Genomic DNA, 22452 nt, shown 5'->3' with positions numbered 1-22452 from the left:
ATTATTATAGTAATAGGTAGCGGTAACTGCTGCGGCGGATATCACGGTGGCGGATAATAAGGTGAAGGAAGTGGAGGACAGACGGAGGAGAGAATTAGGGCCGAGGCGGTGGGGGATCGGAAGAGACGGCGGCGGTAGGGCGTCTGGTGAATTGGTTGAGTCTGTGGAGGAGTGGTGGTTAGTGGAGAGGAAGCGGCGGAGGCGGTGGTTGACGGTGGTTTTATTGGTAAGGATTCGCCGGAGCATGATATTATATTATATTACAGGGAGAGAAGAAGGAAGAAAAAAAAAGAAGAAAAGAGGGGAGTTGGGAAATGATGATGGCCGGGAGGAGGTGACGGTGGGGTGGCTTTTTCTCGTTTCTTCTATAAATTAAAATTTACATTTATGGTCCTTTAACGTCTATCACAATATTAACTAGCGATATGTGTTGTGAGGCTTTAAAAAGTAATACGGTAGGGCTATACCGCTTTGTATGGATGGGGGCACGACAAGGAAGGATGATTATTCACAAAAGGTGGAGACCAAATCTAAAGGGGTAGCATTTAACTTTAAAGAGATTTTTTAACATGAGTTAAAAAAGTTGCCCCCTAATAGTCCCCGTTAAAAATGACTTAACGGCTCGTATCCTCTTTCCGATCAAAAGCTCTAAAACATTAAATTGAAATTCAGAAAAAAGTATAACGGCGTTAAGTCATTTTTATCGACGGACCATTGGAGGTCAACTTTTTTAAATTTGGGACCGCTAGCGATAATAAAATGAATATAGATTACTATCGGCCAATACCAGTCAACGGGGATTATTAAAATCCAATATATTTAACTACTTGGTTGTGTGTTAGAATCCACCTTAAGTATAACGAGACAAAAATTTGGAGTTGAAGAAAAAGAAAATTTGTGGGCTAGATCAAGTTATCAAAGCTGATGGGCCTCCAGTTAGAAGATATGGGCTACGAGGGCAAAGGAAGTTGGTGTACATGTAATATTTTTGGAGCCCCTAGCAGCCGAGATAGAGTATATATTTTCTTTGGATTCGGGGAATTGAGAGACAAGTCAGAAGGAGCCGGCCCTACGAGAGAGCTTGGCGGTGGAATCTACAAGTCAAAGACTAGGAGCCGTCACTTATCAAAGTCAATCACAGTAGCAGCCATCATTATATTAATTGGTCTTTGCCATCTCCACTTTGGTGGGATGGTAAAGGCTTAGGCCTTTGGGTGAGAGGTCCAGGGTTCGATCCCTGGCAATGGTGGTTTATTATAAATAGTAGGAGGCAAGATTAAACATTCAAAAAAAAATAAAAAAAAATTATATTAATTGGTCTTTGATTCTTTTTCGTGGGGGTTGATCATAGTAGCAGCCGAACATAATTTTTTTGGTTTAATTTTATTAATTTTTATTATGAAACTAATTGAACCAATTTATTTTATTTTTGTTTTGAGCATGATTGTTGGCTAAACTCTTTTAAGTTGCCAAAGCTTTGAATGAATATTTGTTGACTTTTGGTTTTGTTTGTCGGTATTGGGTTATTGATGTTGGACTGATATTATTGTAACCAACTTATTGGTATTTGAAAAGATGAATATTCATAGTTATTATTAATTTACTTTTATTCAATAGTTCTATATGTGTCTTTGTGAAAGTCTTTCATGTGTAGATGCATATTAGGTTACCTACTGTGTGTTCGTAACTAGTTTATGGTTTATAGTCGACATATTCCAAGGGAACTATTGTTTGAAGGTTTAGAGATTTTAAGTATTCTACCTATATTAAGACTGAGAGGTAATAGATAGTTGGGGTTGTCTTATTCATTAGGCGATTTGGGTATAGATTACACGAGAGTGGATTTCCCCCTTATTGTCTTTTGATTTTTGCTATCTTAAGTCTTTTTAAGCATCTTTAGGTTACTCCTTACGTCCCTTACACTCCCGGATGTATTGTGATTAGTGATACTGAGAGGTGATCTAGTCATTAGAGTACTTTAATATTGTTTGAGAGACTGAGAGGTAATCCAACCAACCGGTTTCCGGCATACGTCCCTTAGGTAATCCTTTTTGGTCACACTAGGATGTCTAGGGTGTCGTATATTTAGATCCCGGTTCCATCACAGTTCCCTTAGCCGATAAGCATCCAAGATTCACAAATAGGATTTCAAGTCTAGGCAGCGCCTTTCTCATTATTGTTTTTGTCTAAGTCTTAGAATTTTAAGTTTAATTTAGTTAAATTAATTTAGTTTAATTAATTATTTGTTTTAAAATAAAATAAATAAAAATCCAAAAAAGAATCTTTTTCTTAATTATTAGTTTATTTAGCTTTTAGAATCTAGTTTCGTTGATTTAATAAGTGTCTCTAGGGTTCGATATTCCCAGACTTCCCATAACTATTCTACACCCGATAGGTTCACTTGCCTGTTGCTAGTGGTTTGGTAGGGTATTCTAGGTTTTTATACTCGTTGTGCTAGGTTGATTAATTGCAATATTTTTATATACCACTTTTGGGCACATCAAATTTTTGGCGTCGTTGCCGAAGACACTTGGTAATTGGCGAACTAGTTTCTATTTGCTTTTTCTTTATTTTTAGTTTTAGTTTAATTAATTAGTTTTATTTTATTTTATTATATTAATTGCTTTTAATTTTTATTTGTGTCTTGTGTGCTTTAGGGATAAGCTTGGGTCCTCACTCTTTTATCTGTTTTTCAGCGTATGCGACGTACTAGTTTGTTAGGGCCACCAAAGTTCATAGTTTCTGACGAGCCCGAGAGAGATTTCCGTGAGCGCCGTAGGGAGCTTTGGGTGATTACACGTGCTTTACGTGAAAGCAAGGTACACATTTCAGATTCCACTTTAGATATGGGTGACGCTATTCCTCCTAGGCGTACGGTTCACTCGAGAGCGAATGAGGGAGTTACAGGGAGACGGTCTGCTATCACTTGTCCAGCGATGCCCGATGCTAATAACTGGCAGATTCCGACCAACATCATGAATTTTATTACTAATTCTTCCCTATTTCATGGACTTGAAGACGAGGACGCGCCGGGCCATATAAACAAATTCACTCGTATCTGCGACACTTTTCATATTGCCAACGCCACTTGTGCTTCTATCTACCTTCATCTTTTTCCATTTTCTCTTGAGGGTCGAGCTTCATCATGGTTGGAAAACCTTCCCCCTGGGTCCATCACTACCTGGAACGAACTCCAAGATAAATTCCTAAAGAAGTATGTTCCGCCATCTAAAGCCTCGCGACTTCGTGATCAGATCTCTTCCTTCCGCATGGACCCTGATGAGTCATACCCTTTGGCTTGGGAAAGGTTCCATAATCTGCTTAGTAGATGCCCCCAGCATGGTCAGTCCGAATGGGCCGTAGTTGAGAAATTCTATAACGGGCTGACCTTTGAGATGCAGCAGAGATTCAATACGTCAGCTAGAGGAAACATGTTAGAGAAGTTGGATATAGATGAGTGTGAGTCGATGTTTGAGAGTTTCGCCCTAGCCGAGCAGCAGGGGCCGTCAGCCCGAGGTACTTCTAAAACCACCACTTCTTCCGCTCGAGGTGTGCATCAAGTTTCGAATGATACTAGAATCACGGCTGCCTTAGAGGCAATGCAGAGAGAAATTAAAGACTTGAAGAAGATCGTTCAGAGGTGCGAGATCTGCCGAGGAAGGCACGATACAGTTGATTGTCCGGTCGATCAGCAGGAGCTTGTGGAATAAGTAGGAAATCAGAATAAAGGACCGAATGCCTACGGGAATCCCGGATGGAGGAATAGCTCCAACTATGGTTGGAGGTCGGGAGGTAATGCTCAGGGCTTTTAGCTGAGGCAGGAGCAGAGTCAGGCTAGAGATACAGAGGTGGCAGGGAGTTCGAGTGCGGGGAAGAGTAGCGGTATAGATCCGGATCTTAAGGAGCTTCTAACTAAGAAATCTACCATGCTTTCCCACCTTATTGACAGAGATAATAACACACAACAGAGACTGGCTGAGCACGACACCTTATTGAAGAACCAGCAGTCATCAATTTTGGAGATGTCTCGAAAGGTGGATGAGATGATGAAGCATATGCTACCTAATAAGCAGGTCGGAGCATTTCAGGGAGGCACTAAGCCTAACCCGAAGGCACAATTGAAGGCGGTAACCACCCGCAGTGGTAGAGGAGGCGATAGAGAGCACCCACATGCTGATGATGAGGAGCCGGTGGACGAGGAGATAGAGATGGAGGCTCCTGTGAGGACGCACGAGAGGCGAGCCCCAGGAAGTACCACGTCAAACGGTGAGTCTCCCGTGGAGAAGGTTGTTAAGAAGAAGATTGAAGAGAAGAAGGGTCCCGAAGTCGATCTTATTCGAGTTTCGTGTCCTGCTCGTCTTCTGCGGCAGAAGTATGTGGAGGAATATGGAGATTTCTTGGACATGTTCAAATAGTTAAAAATCAATCTTCCGAAGATACGTTGAGTGAGTTCTAGTTAATCAATTAACATACATTACATTCATATTCTTACTCATACATGTCCGAAGATATGTATTCGTACCTTACTTACTATTACTTCTTCCATACATACTTTACATACATGCATACGTACTTACCTACATTCTTTCATAAAACCCTATGGAATACCATAAGCTATTCTTTCTCAATCATCACCGATGTTGTTAGGTCTGGTCCCTAACTTCACAGATCTTATAAGGGTCTAGTTCCTAACATCACAGATATTGTAAGGGTATGGTCCCTTCATTCCGTACCATCGTACTTCGCTAACCTGCTAAACATTTATATATAATCATACACATCCACATACATATTCTTAACTCTTTCTATATCAGTAGTACATCATTCATAGACATTTATGTAGCTTACACTTACCACTTAAGGTAAGTGTATTCACTAAACATATAGTATTATGCACACTGTCTGAAAACATAACGGATAAAGGGGCTAGAAACTCACCTGCAGTCGGTTCCTCTCAGAGTTTACGGTAATGCCCTTCCTGTAGCTGTGCACGGCTAACTATGTAACAAGTTACGTGCATCAATTATCTATTACTACTTCTTCATATATCAATGTTAATGGACCCGTCAACTCACGGGGGTCCGGGGGAAGCGCCCCTGGTCGCAGGGTCTAGAGGCGGCAGTCCCTTGCAGGGTCCAAGGGGCAGAGCCCCTAGCTGGGGTCGAGCTGCCAGGCCAGCTTGGAAAAATTTTATTTTCATTAATAAGTCCTTTATCAAAAATGCATCAGAAAATGAATCGGGTTACGTTTTACAACAATTCGAAATAATTTGCATGGGAGTTCTCTTCGCATGGGAGTTCGCTTCGCATGGAAGTTCTCTTCGCATGGAAATTAGCTTCGCATGGATGTTCGCTTCGCATGGCAGTTCGCTTCGCATGGGAGTTCGCTTCGCATGGATGAGTAATGCGAATTCATGGATTCGCATGGTTTGTGCGATGCGAAGTCGTTTTATGCGAATAGATACTCCTTTTCTTCAGGTTTACCATTTTGAAGCTATTTTCCTTCGTGACTCTTCCTTAGGACCCGATTTTTAGCCTTTCTATGGGTTTTGGGTTGTACCAACTTTGTATACCCATGTTTTTCATTGTCCGAACATCACCTTTTTGTCGTATAACACACCCGTGAGGTTATAACTCACCAAGTTTATGTTTTTCTTACATCTTACAACCAGATCTATTGTTCTATCAATTTGCATGTCGAAACCAAACATAAAAACTTAACCTTGTTGGCCAAAACTCACCTTTTGGTCTCGGTTGGGTTAGGATCTGGACAACCCGAAAATCTGAACGTATTCTTCGTGGTTTGATGGTGTTTAGACACGAGATTGACCCTACCCTTGGCTCGGCTTTGGATCTGGGTGCTAGAGAGAAAAGTGTATGTGTTGTGAAGGAATGAAAAATGGTGAAGAGGTAGAGGGGTTGGATTTATATAGAGGGCTATGGGCCCCATAACCCACTCCCAATTCCAAATCCAATTATTATCCAAACATTTATTTAAAACATTCCTTCATTAATATTAACAAAATAGGATGTTACAAGTCTACCCTCCGTAAAAGAGGTTTCGTCCCCGAAACCTAGCTACTACTAAACAAATTTGGGTAAGACTTATGCATCTCCTCTTCTACTTCCCAAGTAGCATCCAATCCCTTGCGGTGCTTCCATATCACTTTTACTAGGGGAATGACCTTATGACGAAGCTGCTTCTCCTTGCGGTCGACTTTATCCATAGGCGGCTCGACATAGTTCAACTGTTCATCTACCTCATTGTCCAGCAGTGGCACATGGGATGTGTCATCAGCTAGACATTTTCTCAAATGAGAGACATGAAAGGTGGAGTGAATTCTTTCCAGCTCATTAGGTAGATCAATCGTGTAAGCCACTTCACCCACCCGAGCTAGGGTCCTGAATGGTCCAATGTACCTCAGGCTCAACTTCCCTCTTTTCCGGAAACGAATAATCCCTTTCCAAGGCGAGACCTTAAGCATCACGTGGTCCCCAACATTAAACTCAATTGGCTGTCTCCACTTGTCGGCATATGACTTCTGGCAATCTTGAGCAGCTTTCATCCTAGCCTTAACCTAGTCAAACCTCGAAGAAGTTTCTTGCACAACTTCTAGACTATTAATCTCTTTCTAACCAATCTTACCCCCAACATACTGGAGTTCTGCAACGTCTACCATACAACATTTCAAACGGAGGCATACCAATACTGGAATGGTAGCTGTTGTTGTACGAGAATTCTGCCAAATGCAAGTGATCATCCCAACTTCCTCCAAAATCTAACACAAAAGCACGTAACATATCCTCAAGGGTTTGGATAGTCCTTTCAGACTGCCCATCTGTTTGAGGATGATACGCCGTGCTGATGTTCAGTCTGGTTCCCATCGCCTCATGGAACTTCTTCCAAAATCTTGAAGTAAAGTGGGTATCTCTGTCGGACATAATCGACAACGGCACCCCATGCTTAGGCACCACTTCTTTAACGAACACACTGGCTAACGCTTCCGACGAGATAGCCTCTCGTATTGGCAGAAAATAAGCCCTTTTTGTCAAACGGTCCACAATCACCCATATGGTATCATGATTCCTAGTTATACGCGGTAGCTTAGTTATGAAATCCATGGTGATGTGTTCCCATTTCCATTCGGGTATCTCCAACGGCTGCATCTTTCCATACGGTTTCCGGTGCTCAGCCTTAATCTGTAAACAAGTTAGGCACTTGCCAACATAATCTACTACTTCGTTCTTCATACCCGGCCACTAATAGTCTTTCTTCAGGTCATGATACATCTTGGTAGATCCTAGATGAATCGAATATCGAGACTTATGGGCCTCGTCTAGGACTCGACCTCTAAGATTCCCATGTCGAGGAATCCACATCCGATCAAATCTGGTCTTTACACCATGGGTGTTATCTATCAACTCGTTATGCTGCCCAAAGATCCTTTCTTTCTTCATTACCACAAGCACCTACGATTGGACCTTGCTGATCTCTTCAAAGAAATATGAGTTGATTATCAACCTATAAGACTTTACTGTCGCGATGACTTTTGCATTCTTCCGACTTAAGGCATCAGCAACCACATTAGCCTTTCCCGGAAATACTTGATATCACAGTCATAGTCCTTTCTTAGTTCTAACCACCTTCTCTGCCTCATATTCAGCTCTTTCTGCTCGAAGAAGTATTTCAAACTCTTATGATCTGTATAAATGGTACACTTAGTACCGTATAGATAATGTCTCCAAATCTTGAGAGCGTGCACCACAGCTGCTAAATCTAAGTCGTGCGTCGGGTCTGTGCTTTTGTGAACTTTAAACTGTCGAGACGCATAGGCTATGACATTCCCTCGTTGCATCAACACACAACCTAACCCTTGATATGAAGCATCGGTACATACTACCAAATCCTCCTCACCATCGGGCAGACAAGGATTGGAGCCTGTGTGAGTCTTTTCTTTAATTATTCAAATGCTTCTTCCTGATACTTACCCCAATTGAATACTACAGTCTTTTGGGTCATGCCAGTAAACGGTGCGGCTATCTTGGAGAAGCCCGAAATGAATCTCCTATAATAGCCAGCCAACCCTAGGAAACTGTGTATCTCAGTTGGGTTTCGTGGGATCCTCCAATTCTTTATCACTTCATTCTTGGCTGGGTCTACAGTGATCCCCTCGAGATTGATTACGTGACCTAAAAACTGTACCTCTCGCAGCCAAAATGCACACTTCGAGAACTTAACATATAATTTCTTTTTCTTCAAACCTTCTAATACTTTCTTCAGATGCTCAGCATGGTCAGACTCACTCTTCGAATAAATCAATATGTCATCAATGAAAACGATAACCGACTTATCCAACATTGGCCGGCATACCCTATTCATCATATCCATAAATGCTGCGGGAGCATTAGTGAGATCAAACGACATCACAAGAAACTCATAGTGTCCATACCGCATCAGAAACGCTGTCTTAGGGATGTCTGCTTCTTTCACCTTCAACTGATGGTAACCCGATCTGAGGTCTATCCACGAGAACTAGCTTGCACCTTGTAACTGATCAAATAAGTCATCAATCCGCAGCAACGAATATCTATTCTTAATGGTAAGCTTATTCAACTCCCTGTAGTCGATACACATTCTCATACTCCCATCCTTCTTCTTAACGAATAACACTGGCGCTCCCCACGGGGAAACACTTAGCTTTATAAAGCCCTTATCGAGGAGTTCTTGCAGTTGGGACATCAATTCTTTCATCTCGGACGGCGCCAAACGATAAGGTGCTTTTGCGACGGGCTGTGCTCCTAGTATTAATTCTATATGGAACTCTACCTCTCGTTCCGGTGGTAACCCCGGAAGGTCCTCAGGGAACACTTCGGGATAGCCACACCATAAGAACATCTTTCAATTCGTTCCGTCTTGGCCGTGGCTTTGACAGCGTACGCTATGTAGGCACTGCACCCTCGTCGCAACAAACCTTCGGCTTTTATCATCGAAATGACGTTAAGCCCTGAACTTTCTTTATTCCCATAAATCATCACTGTATCACCACCCAGAGACTTCAGTCTTATCAATCTACTCTTACACACTATCCGAGCTTCAAACTTAGACAACCAATCCATTCCCGTTCTACATCAAACCCTCCTAAATTCATGACATACAGGGTAGCAGGGAATTCATGTCCCTCTAACTCTATCTTGCAATTCTTAACCATTCTCATAATTCTAACCGTGGTCTCACTAGCGGTTTCTACCATAAAAGTTTCAAGCACACGAAAACAAGTCATCTTAGCTTTCTTACAGCACGGGGTAGCTTCAAAACTCCTAGTCGCACCTGAATCAAACAGTACTGAAGCGGAAACACCGTTTACTAGAAACGTACCTGTCACAACATCAGGGGTCTTATTGGCTTGCTCTTGTGTCAACATGTAGGCTCCGGTCTTGGGCCTAGACTACTCAGCATCATTATTACCACTTCCCCAGCTTCACCCCCAGTGCACTCCCTTGCCATATGACTCATCTTTCCACATTTGTAACATGCGGGTTTTGCGTTACATTCATTAGCGTAATACCCCACCTTTCCACATTTGTAGTAGGCGTTCGACCCTTACCTGCATTCTCCTCCATGGCCCTTTCCACACTTGTTGCACACATCACTACTCCTACCCCACTTGCACTCCCCACCGTGCATTTTCACACAAGTCTTGCATGGATTCTTCTCCTAAACCTTCTGTTTCTTATCCCTGGGGTTCCACATTTGAGTACCAGGTCACTTAGCAGGAGCAACCCACTTCTTCCCTTTCTGCTTTTCCACCACCACATCATCCACAACCAGGTCGTTGTAAACCACTTCTGCAAGTTCGACAGCAAAATCAAAAGTAGCAGGTTTACTAGCCCGGAATAGGGTGCGAACACTTTGTGGTAGTCCCCTCAAGTAGCACTTGATCCTTTTCGCTTTAGTGTTCACCATTTCGGGAACTAGTCTTGACATGTGATTAAACTCAGTAGTGTACTCGCGGTGCGTCATTTTTCCCGCCTTCAAATTCAAGAACTTCATCTCCGCCCTTTCAACTTCAGCATCTGCACAGAACTTCTTCATGACCATTTCCTTTAGGTCCTCCCACTTCAAGGCCTTAATCTCAGTAGCGGTCTTCCTTTGCTCTACCGTTTCCCACCAGAACATAGCTTTATCCCTAAACGATTGGGTAGCAAAACCCACTGCTTGGTTGGGGCGGCACTCGCTAATCTGGATAACCTTGTCCATTGCGGTTATCCATTGGAGAGTAGCGATTGCATCGCCCGTACCAGAAAACTTTGGTGGGTCACAACCCTTGAACAACCTGTAGCTGCACCCACCTCGGCCCCTCTTACTAGCATTGACCTTCACAGACCGATCTTCACTTGATTCCTCTATTTCAGTCTCCTCATCTTTTTTTCTACTTTCCCCTGTCCTCTCAGCGGTTCCTGCATGGCTCTCAGTTGATTTTTCTTGTTGAAGATTCTACACTGCGGCAACAACTGCCTGGGTAATGGCATCTTGGATAGCAGGGTCGAGCTGATGCCCTTCATCTCGCACTGTCATACTTCTTTCTTCCTCAGACTCGAGGATCGGTTCCTCGAGGGGTACTCGGGTCACACGTGGCCTACCGTGGCGTTCCGTACGCCCTCTTTGTCCAGAAGTCTTCCTAGCACCAGCCATTCGTATTCTATAGGAAAACACAAACATCGTCACTTTAGGAACTATTTAGTACAAGGATAGTAAGGCAAACAGATAATAATAGTGGCTAGTTGTGATTAGCTGATCACATTACTCTCCGTGTCCCATACACTTCCCTTTGTGAGTCCACTCGTGCTAGTTTCTACTTATAACAGTCAGTCGTTCATACGTTTCACACTATAACACATAAACAAACATTTCTATACCAAGCAATAAAGTTATCTTTCTTACTCATCCTTTACTATACACAAGATCAACTTACATAAGATGATCAATTTCTAAACTTGCTTGGGTGACATATGGCATTCTCGGACTGTCATCTTATTTTTTTCTTCTTGTAAGTCTCATTCTCTGCTTGAGTCTAAGCATATAGGATGCTTAGTTCTCTCGAACTTAAGCTCTGATACCAACTTGTAAGGCCCCGTTCCCATGAGCCCTACTTTGGCGTTAGATTAACTCATAATCACAGTTCTAAAATCAGAGTTAATTAAAAATTTTGCGGAATACTTAAAACTTAAAACATTACATCACAAAACATTAGTTGTTGTCTTAAACATACAAATTGTCTTTTCATAAACACTAATATAAAATAGTCATGACACTTCTTCGTAGATGTCAACTTCTTTAGTTCATGCCATGTGCCTCTCCTCAAGCCAACTGCTTCAGCCTATTTGCCTGCGTGCGTACTAAATGTCAACTACGTTGAGTGAGTTCTAATTAATCAATTAACATAAATTACATTAATATTCTTACTCATACGTGTCCGAAGATACGTATTCGTACCTTACTTATTATTACTTCTTCCATACATACTTTAAATACATGCATACGTACTTACCTACATTCTTTCATAAAACCCAAGGTATACCATAAGCTATTGTTTCTCAATTATCACAGATAGTATTAGGGTCTGGTCCCTAATTTCACAGATATTATAAGGGTCTGGTCCCTAACATCACAGATATTATAAGGGTCTGGTCCTTAACACCACAGATATTATAAGGGTCTGGTCCCTTCATTCAGTACCATTGTATTTCGCTAACCTGCTACACATTTATATATAATCATACACGTCCACATACATATTCTTAACTCTTTCTATAGCAATAGTACATCATTCATAGACATTCATGTAGCTTACACTTACCACTTAAGGTAAGTGTATTCACTAAACACATAGTAGTATGCACACAGCCCCGAAAAAATAATGGATAAAGGGGCTAGAAACTCACTTGCATTCTATTCCCCTCAGAGTTTATGGTAATGTCCTTCCTTAGATGTGCACGGCTAACTGTGTAACAAGTTACGGGTATCAATTATCTATCACTACTTCTTCATATATCAATGTTAATGGACCCTTCAACTCACGGGGGTCCGGGGGCAGCGCCCCTGGTAGCGGGGTCTATGGGTGGCAGCCCCTAGCAGGGTCCAAGGAGCAGAGCTCCTGGCTGGGGTCGAGTTGCCAGGCCAGCTTGGAAAAATTTTATTTTCATTAATAAATCCTTTATCAAAAATGCATCAGAAAATGAATCGGGTTACGTTTTACAACAACTCGAAAGAATTCGCATGGGAGTTCGCTTCACATGGAAGTTTGCTTCGCATGGATGTTCGCTTCGCATGGGAGTTCTCTTCACATGGAAGTTCACTTCGCATGGTAGTTCGCTTCGCATGGGAGTTCGCTTCGCATGGGAGTTCGTTTCGCATGGATGTTCGCTTTGCATGGATGAGCGATGCGAATTCATGGATTCGCATGGTTTGTGCGATGCGAAGTCGTTTTATGCGAATAGATACTCCTTTTCTTCAAGTTTACCTTTTTGAAGCCATTTTCCTTCGTGACTCTTCCTTAGGACCTGATTTTTACCTTTTCTATGGGTTTTGGGTTGTACCAACTTTGTATACCCGTGTTTTTCATGGTTCGAACATCACCTTTTTGTCCTATAACACACCCGTGAGGTTATAACTCACAAAGTTTAGGTTTTTCTTACATCTTACAACCCGATCTATTGTTCTATCAGTTTGCATGTCGAAACCAAACATAAAAACTTAACCTTGTTGGCCAAAACTGACCTTTTGGTCTCGGTTGGGTTCGGATCTGGACAACCCGAAAATCTGAACGTGTTCTTCGTGGTTTGATGGTGTTTAGACACAAGATTTACCATTCCATTGGCTCGGCTTTGGATCCGGGTTCCAGAGAGAAAAGTGTGTGTGTTGTGAAGGAATGAAAAATGGTGGAGAGGTGGAGGGGTTGGGTTTATATAGGGGGCTATGGACCCCACAACCCACTCCCAATTCCAAATCCTATCCAAACATTTATTCAAAACATTATTTCATTAATATTAACAATATAGGATGTTACAACACCAGCATATGCCCAAATATGCTAAATTCTTTAAGGATCTTCTTTCGCATAAGAAGAAGCTGGAGGGGATTTTGACGGTATGTGTAAATGAAGGTTGCTCTGCGGTAGTCCAGAACAAGCCTTCGGAGAAATTAGTAGACCCGGGACACTTACGATCCCATGTTTGTTTGGCAGCTCGACTGAGAGCTACGCGTTGGCCGATTAGGTGCTAGTACAAATCTTATGCCATATTCTCTTTATAAAAAGCTAGACCTTGGCGAGCCGGTCCCAACGCGCATGAGTTTATCCTTGGCTGACTATTTGGTCAAATATCCACGAGGAATCGTGGAAAACGTACTCGTTAAAGTCGATAAGTTCGTTTTCCCTGTAGATTTTGTTATTCTTGACATGGAGGCTGACGATCAGGTCCCGCTCATTTTGGGACGACCCTTCCTGCATACTGCTAAAGCGCTTATTGACGTCTTCGATGGAAAAATTCACTTCATGTAGGGTAGAATAACGTCACCTTTGATGTCTTCAAATCGATGAGGAACTCTAGTAGTCAGGACGATTCTGTTTACTTTCTTGACACGTTCATATCTTAGTTCGCGTGATGTCTTGACTACATCTCTAGAGCAGATTTGCTCAATTAGGAGGACGGGGTTGATGTTCCCCCGGAGCATGACCTGAGCATTCTTGCTAACTCACCTCCTTAATACCCCGAGGTGTTCACAGTTGCCGATAGCACCGAGGGACCGAATGAGAGACCATCGATTGAGGCACCACCGTCCTTTGAGATTAAAGAGCCACCTCCTCATTTGGAGTATGCTTTCTTGGATGATGAGGCTGATTTGCCCATCATGATTTCTTCTCAGTTGACGGATGATGAGAAGTCGAGGTTGGTTGATGTGCTTAAGGCACACAAACAGGCTATTACATGGAAACTCATGGACATTCATGGTATCAGCCCGAAATTTTGCACGCACAGGATACTCATGAAGGATGAGTACAAGCCTGTAATCCAATCTTAGAGGAGGCCTAACGCAAACATGTCGGAGGTGGTCAAGAAGGAGGTTATCAAACTCCTCGACGCTGGCTTGATCTATCCCATCTCCGATTCTTCATGGGTGAGTCCTATTCAGGTTGTCCCTAAGAAAGGAGGGATGACAGTTGTCACTAACGAACGAAACGAGCTTATTCCGACTAGGACAGTCACAGGTTGGCGGGTGTGCATCGACTATAGGAGACTTAATAACGCTATTAAGAAAGATCACTTTCCTCTTCCATTCATCGATCAGATGTTGGAGCGTCTATCGGGAATACAGTTCTACTGTTTTCTTGATGGGTTTTCTGGTTATTTCCAGATCCCGGTCGCACATGAGGATCAGGAAAAGACCGCTTTTACATGCCCATACGGTACCTTCGCGTACAAATGTATGCCTTTCGGGTTATGTAATGCTCCTGCCACTTTCCTGTGTTGCATGGTAGTGACATTCCAGGACATGATCGAGAGTTCCATAGAGGTTTTCATGGAAGATTTTTCGGTATATGGGGACTCTTTTGATCAATGTCTTTCTAATCTTGAGAGGATGATGAAGCGGTGAATAGAGACGAAGTTGATGCTGAACTGGGAAAAGTGCCACTTCATGGTGAATGAAGACATTGTGCTCGAGCACAAGATTTCACTAGACGATATTGAGGTAGACAGAGCAAAAATCGACACCATCAGTAGACTTCCTCCACCGATTAGTGTGAAATATGTTCGTAGTTTTCTCAGGCATGCGGGTTTCAATCTTAGGTTCATTAGAGAATTTTCTAAGATCACCCAGCCCATGACTCGCCTTTTAGAGAAGGACATCACATTTGACTTTGATGCTGATTGTCTGAAGGCGTTTGAGTTTCTTAAGGGGCAGCTAGTTAACGCCCCTATCTTAGTAGCACCCGAATGGAGCTTACCCTTCAAGCTCATGTGCGACTCTAGTGATTTTGCAGTCAGGGCTGTTCTAGGTCAGCGAAAGGACAAGCACTTTCACCCTATCACTACGCGAGCAAGACCCTAAATGATGCTCCGGAGAATTAAACGACTACCGAGAAGGAGCTTTTAGAATTGGTCTTCGCGTTCGACAAATTCCGCTCTTATCTCGTGCTGTCCAAAACAATTGTTTATACTGATCATGCGACATTGCGATACTCGTTCGCCAAGAAAGATGCCAAACCTCGTCTGATATGATGGATTCTCTTACTTTCCGAGTTCGATATTGAGATTAGGGATAAAAAGGGAATGGAGAATGTTGCTGTGGATCACTTATCACGGTTGGAGGAACCGAAGAGAGAGGAGATTAGATAGGACACCATCGGGGATAGGTTTCCCCATGAGTCGTTGATGATGGTGAGAGTGAGATCCGAGAGGGAGCCAGTCTTATACTTTAGTGCTGAAGAGGAGAGTCTTCCATGGTTCTCCGACATTGCGAATTATCTGGCTGAAGGATTTATCAGCAGAGGAGGAAGTTTTTCGCAGATGCCAGCCACTATATATGGGATGCACCGTATTTATTTCATGTAGGCGCCGATCGAGTATTGAGGAGGTGTGTGAGTAGGGAAAGGGCCATGAGATTCTTAGACATTGTCATGAGGGTTTGACTGGAGGCCACCATGGTCCGTCTTCCACTGCTAGGAAAGTTCTAGATTCCGGTTTTTATTGGCCATCGATTTTTAAAGACTCACACGAGTTTGTCAGACAGTGTGACACATGTTAGCGCATTGGTAACATCTCATCCCGTAATGAGATGCCCCAAAACCCTATTCAGGTTTGTGAGGTTTTCGACGTTTAGGGCATTGATTTCATGGGCCCGTTCCCTTCTTCTCGAGGGAACTGATACATTCTCGTGGCTATCGACTACGTTTCCAAGTTGGTTGAGGCTCAAGCCTTACCCACTAATGACGCTCGAATTGTTGTGGGATTCTTGAAGAGGTTGTTCTGTCGGTTTGGTACTCCCAATGCCTTGATCAGTGATAGGGGCACGCACTTTTGCAATGCCCAGATGGAGAAGACGTTGACACGGTATGGGGTCACCCATAGGTTGTCCACCGCCTATCACCCATAGACAAGCGGGCAAGTGGAGAACACAAACCGAGGAGTGAAGCGAATTTTAGAGAAAACTGTCGGCAAGAACCGAAATGATTGGTCCGATAAGTTTGATGACGCGCTTTGGGCTTTCAGCACAGCTTTTAAAACGCCTATTAGGACCAAACCCTTTAGGATGGTTTACGGGAAAGCGTGTCATCTGCCGGTTGAGTTAGAGTATATAGCGTATTGGGTGTTGAGATCCGTTAATCTTGAACTGACCCAAGCTGCGAAAAACCGGTATCTCTAAATTCATGAGGTTGAGGGTTTGAGAGATGAGGGGTATGCGAGATCTTGGAGTTATAAAGAACGGACGAAGGCGTTGCACGATCGAAAGTTGAAGAAGGTTAAATAGTTCAAGTATGGGGATCGAGAGCATGTTTTGTAAGCTTATTTTGAGTTTGGTTTTAGTTGTATCAAGCCTTATAGGCTAAATACTCTTGCAACAATGTTGAAACTCTTACTGATGTGATATATTATCTATGTGTGATTTTGGTAAATTGGTGTTCTTTCAAGATTATGGAAAATTTATGAGTTGATATTGATTTATGAATTCTTGATCATTTATGTTGAAAAACAATGAGTTAGGTGTTTGTTTGTAAACTTTGAATGCTTGTGCTTGATTTGTTTACATCTCTATGTTTGGAATGACTAGTAAAAACTAATTTGGTTATGAAATTGTTAACAAGGATAGAACCTTTCACTTGATATCGGAAAATTGAAGAGTGTTGTTATGATTCTTGACATAGTGATGACTTGCTAGTATAAAGAATCATAAGTTAATATGATTTCATGAGTTTGGCTATTTTAACACAATTTTAGGTGGTTTAAATATTTGTTCATACTAGCTTTTCTTTGATTATGAGATTTGGTTGTTTTGATAAACAATTTGGTCGATATTTATCTCTTGATTGAAAACCCATCATGATGATTATTTGTTAGCATTAGGTTGCCTTGAGTTGAATCTAGTATTTAATTTTAGAGTTTGTTTTCATTTTATGCTAGTATAGTTAGTTTAAAATCCAAACCAATGCTTCTTTATTCGGCTAGTCATTTACAAAGGTTTGGTATTAGAGAATCATGGTATCCATCGGTTGACACTCGATCTTGCTGGCACTTTATTACGAACGATAGGTGCACTTTCCTTTTGTGTGTGGTTTAATTTTAGGTAAAAACCTATTTTTTAAAACTCGATTTGTGTGGAACTTTTAGTTAAATTTTATATATATTCACACATGTCACTTATCATCACACTTATTTTAATCTCCTCGACCACATCCCTGTCCTCTTGAAGCATAGGATCCTCGACCTCAACCCTTGCTAAACAATTCAGTTTTAGTGAACATTAACTAACTTTGACTACTCTTAGTTTAAAGATTATCTTTCATAATCCTCTCTTCATAAGCTTTTGACCTACCAAATCATTGAACCCAACTAACTTAAAATCTAAAACTTGCTTGACTGATTCCATGATATGAATAAAGCGTCCCGAAAGACTCGTAATTAACTTTTTTACCATCTTTTCTTTCGAGAATATCTCTCTGAGCGTGGCGGCTTTTGATGAGTAACTCTCATAATTTGGCTTCATTCTCATCGATTGTCCCTGCCTCTTTCATTTTCAACCCGTCTTACTCTGACGTTAGCCTTTGGAGCTTCGCCTCCTTCACCCGTTCAGCACCTAAATATTAGGTCTTTAACGTTTCCCACATCTTTTCACCATGCTCAGATTACCAACTTGTAGAATATATGTTTCAGGGATCGCTTGAAACATCAAAGAGATTTCTATACTGTTACTTTCACATTGTCGTATCCCTGGTAAATTGTATTCCAGGCGCCATGCACGTTAATGAGTGCCTGCATGTGTATAGCCCAAGCTGTGTAGTTTACATGGGTAAGCATGGGAATTTGGAACACATTCGGGTTCCCGCTTCCACCGTTCATATTCGTTGTTTCTTTATCATCCATTGAACTTCACCAAACTCTAACCATGAAAACAAGTCGATTTGTTGAACCACCAAAAAGAATTAAACCACCTTTTTTATTCTTTTCCCTTTTTTTCTTCGTCTTGTACTCTCATTTGAACTAAAAGAAAAATATATCCACCTTTATCTTTTTTTAGAAAGTAACGATTGTAATCTCCTTTTGCAATTAGAATTCCAATTAATTAAATATTGTATTCTTTTTTCAACAAATAATTGCAATTGAATGCAGGAGGAAGTCGATCGCCGCTCCTCAATCACTCCATGTCGATCACGAATTTGGTCAAGCACACTTTAGTATGAAGATCATTAGAAAAGAGCTCAACCGCTCTGATACTGATTCTGGTAATCAGAGGTGCCTTATGAACATGAAGAAAGGAATAGAAAAAATAAACGAACGTGATATTTGGCTAACATCCAAACTTTTTTGATCAAGAAATCTTAACTCAAAAAATTAATACAATTGTCTCTACCCTAAACACGGTAGTTATAGATAACCTAACACGTTATACTATAACCCAGATTCTAATTAATCAATTCCATAATAATTATCTTCATAACATGTATGAAATAAGAAACTAGATAATCATCCACACATTGATTAATATTATTTAATCATTAACTTGCACACCAAGTTAATATTATAGCCGCCCCCACGTAAAAAGCCACCTACCGACTCGAGAATTCCCTACATACCTCGATCTCAACACGTCTTTTTAACCATGCATGCGATTTCCTCCATACATGATACTAGTTGTTACGAGAATTATCACCTTCATTATTGTCTCGATCATAATTAGTTTTTTTAGACCCTTAAGGTATTTAACCGAACAGTTAAATAGACCATTAGCCATCAGTATAAAAGAAGAAATTTGATTAGGTTCATTTTTTACCAAACAATCTTTGAATTTGGAATATTTTAGTAATTATTAATTTATAGTTTCGTAGAAACAATACACACACACACACACACAGGGATTTCAAAAGTTATTATCTTATTATTTTATCGATTGAGGTCTAATTTTGCATCGTCCCAAGTTGGGACTGAACAAATTATTAATTTTATCGAGGTTATTAATTTATTGAGTATTAATTTATATGTTTTACTGTATTTTTAAATTCATGAAAAATGCAGTCTAAAAGCCGACACGGTAGATGTATGAACAACATCGTCAAGAAGAAATTCTAGTTACACATCCTGGTATTCTAGTGTTGACCATTACCCTTTGTAATCTATAGACGAATCTTAATTACTGTTTTTGTTTGAACCTAGTATGATGTGGGCGGTAACCTTAGCAGGGCTACACCTTCTCCTACTTGTTGGATTGAATATTCAGGGCTGATCAGTAGGACAACAAAACCAAGCAAGAGCTTTATGCCCATACTTAATTCTAGAACAACGCATTCTAAAGTCCAACACGATAGATGTTCGTAAAATCTGTAGAAACGTAAAATTCCACCAAGCCTATCTTCCTTACTTACAAATAAAAGTTGACGAGGTAGACCATAAACATGAAGCAATTTCTATAGTCTTGATCTATCCCATCCATCTGAATGTTACCAAAGAAAAAAAGTTAGAACTCTTGTAAGGTCTATGGAATCCTTACCCTTTGTGTTGGGGTAAACTGTTGCATGTTTATTAAGTTTGGTTAGATGTAAGTGGAATTTAGTAGATAGTTATTTTTTTTAGTAGTTGTATTGCCTTATTTCTTGTTTTTCTTGTTATTTGGTGTTAGGTTATCTGCTATTTAAAGTTATTTGGCATTTTGATGAAATCATTATATATGAGTATTAAATACTAACCATAAATTAGTTCATCATTTGGTATCCAAGCGAAATCAGATCCAATGAGAGAAAGAGATATCAAATCAAACACCAGAGGATGATGAAGAATTTTCTTTGAGCTAAGTTTTTATGGCACATAATTGAATAATTGATCTATAAATTCTACACAGGAAGCTAGAGGATTGCGGGTCAGAGATCAACAAGTTAATTAGTATTTGTAATAGGCTATTGAGGGACATTATTGAACAAATACTCTATTGTTGGACCACAAAGGCAATGTGGGAATGCTTGTAAAAGAGATATGAAGGCAATGAATGAGTCAAGAAGTCATTTCGAATAAACCGAGGATGGAAGTTTATAAGGAACAAGGAATTAAAAGGCAATTGGCAACACCTTTCACACCATAACAAAATGGTGTTGATAAATACGAGATCAGACGGTTATAAATATAATGGTGAGTGTGCTAATGGCTAAGAACATGCCCAAGGGGTTTTGGTATGAAGCAACAATGTGTTGGTGCATTTTGGTGTCTCAGTATCCCATAGGTTTAATGTTTGTATTGTCTGCAATAAACAATAGTTTGTGTTTGTGTTTCGTATTTGACGGGTTAGGAATGAGTGAAGTTGTGGGATAACGAAGTTGTGATAACTTTAGCTATTATGGAACAGGTGAAGAGATGTAGTATATGAACATATCTTCTACATAGGGTTTTAAGTTGTTCATTCCAGCCGTAGAACTTGTGAAGTGCCATTGTCGTGTATTAAAAGATGCTATTTTATTATTCAATACAAGCAATCGTTTGGTTTAATCGTTGTCTCTTATTCTAGTTTGTATTAATACTCATAATCAATCACTAAGGGGATTCCGAACCCTTAGAGTTTGTGATATCTCATGTATCAATTCATTTAATGGACCTACAATTGGTATCAGAGCAGTAAGCTCTTAATTGTGTGGTTAGGAAGTATCGCATGAGTTATAACTTGAACAACGGTTTTTTCACAAGGTTTATGTTCACAGAATACTCAAAATTCAATTCGTAGCCTAACATCACCCACCAAACATCCATACAAAACCCTATACTAAAAACCACAGCCGAAAATAAAAAAAAAACAGTTTTTCCTGCCGTCACAGTGAAGTTATTAATAGGGTTTCCTCAAGTCAGGCAAAGCTATAACATGCGAAGTTATAACGAGCGAAGTTCTAACAGGTAAGTTAGAACTAGGCGAAGTTGACAAAACTTTTGACTAGGCGAAGTTGACCTGATTGATTTGACCAGTCGAGGTTGATCTAACTTCGCTTGCACTGAGACTTAGGCGAAGTTAAAGACTCTTTGAATTTTAAACTTAACGAGCATTGCTAAAACATAACAATGATCCAATTAACTTATCAAAATTGGTTAAAATGGAAGTAGAATCAGGTTCCATAACTAAAGCTCCAAAATTATTAAGAGGAACTGATTTCATTCAATGGAAAGAAAGATTCGAACAATACATTAAGTAGCAAGACACCTAGATCTGGGTGTGTTTTGAAGATGGCTACATATCACCCACTGCCACTTTTGAAGGAAGGGAGCAAATAAAAAAGTACAGTGTGATGGAAGAAGACGAAAAGAAAATGTACAAAGCTAAAAATAAAGCCTTAGCTGCAATAACTATGGCGTTGGCTCAAGAAATTCTCCACATGTTTAAAAAATATAAAGCCGTAAGATATATGTGGGATGCTCTGGAGAGTAGATACGAGGGAAATGTTCCAATAAGGAACTCAAAGACCAAGTTACTCAAAACTCAGTTTCTGTGTTCAAGTACATGAAAAATGAGTCATTAGATGACATCATTACTCGTTACTACCATCTTATGACTGAGCTCAACAATTTTGACATCAAGCTAAATGAAATAGAGATCGTGGAAAAACTTCCAGACACACTTCCACCAAAATGGGAAATGTACACTGTGATGATCAGAGATGCTAAGGATTTTAAGAAGTGTGAGTTGGAAGATGTAGTTAATAGACTTGAGGATATGAGATGAACATGAAGAGAATGGGAATAGTATCTGATTAGGTTCAGGATCTTTCAATGTATGGGGCCAAAGTGTGTTCAAGTTCTAACTCTGGATCTGCAACATACTACACGGGTAGTGATGTCGGTGAGAGTGGAAGTCCATGAGCAGTGATTTGTTCAGATGATGATATTTGTTTTGTGGCAGGAGGGTCTACTCCAACTAAGAGTCAAGAAAGTTTAAGTGGCTCATCGGGCAGTCCATAGAGTGTGAATTACTCTTCTATGTCAATGAGTGTTAAGACAGTTGAGAAACAATTTACCTCATATGCATCTTATGAGAACTACATTAAAGGAAAGATCGTAGATCCAGCAACTTTAGATGAAGATTACGATCAAATAGATGCGGATGAATTGGAAGAGATGAATTTACAATGGAAAATGGATATGATAGTCCAAAGAGTAAAGAGGTTTGTGGGACAGAGCCCAATTTTTGACAAATATGAAGTACTATGCTACA

At 40.6% G+C, this 22452-nt stretch overlaps 1 protein-coding gene across 1 annotated transcript; it reads left to right on the top strand.

Annotated features, from left to right (window-relative positions):
- The first annotated feature begins 14694 nt into the window (after positions 1–14694).
- LOC143598759 (putative mitochondrial protein AtMg00860) lies at positions 14695–22199 on the top strand. Its single transcript, XM_077076897.1, has 2 exons — positions 14695–15055; positions 22141–22199. Exons 1-2 carry the CDS (start codon positions 14695–14697, stop codon positions 22197–22199), a joined length of 420 nt encoding a protein of 139 aa, XP_076933012.1.
- Positions 22200–22452: the final 253 nt, after the last annotated feature.

This window comes from Bidens hawaiensis, unplaced genomic scaffold, assembly GCF_021521415.1.
Source record: "Bidens hawaiensis isolate Kalapana, Puna unplaced genomic scaffold, B.hawaiensis_p1.1 tig00050794_1, whole genome shotgun sequence".
NCBI lineage: Eukaryota > Viridiplantae > Streptophyta > Magnoliopsida > Asterales > Asteraceae > Bidens > Bidens hawaiensis.
Note: the sequence above shows the minus strand (reverse complement) of the source record. Positions and strands in the feature narration are given on the sequence as shown.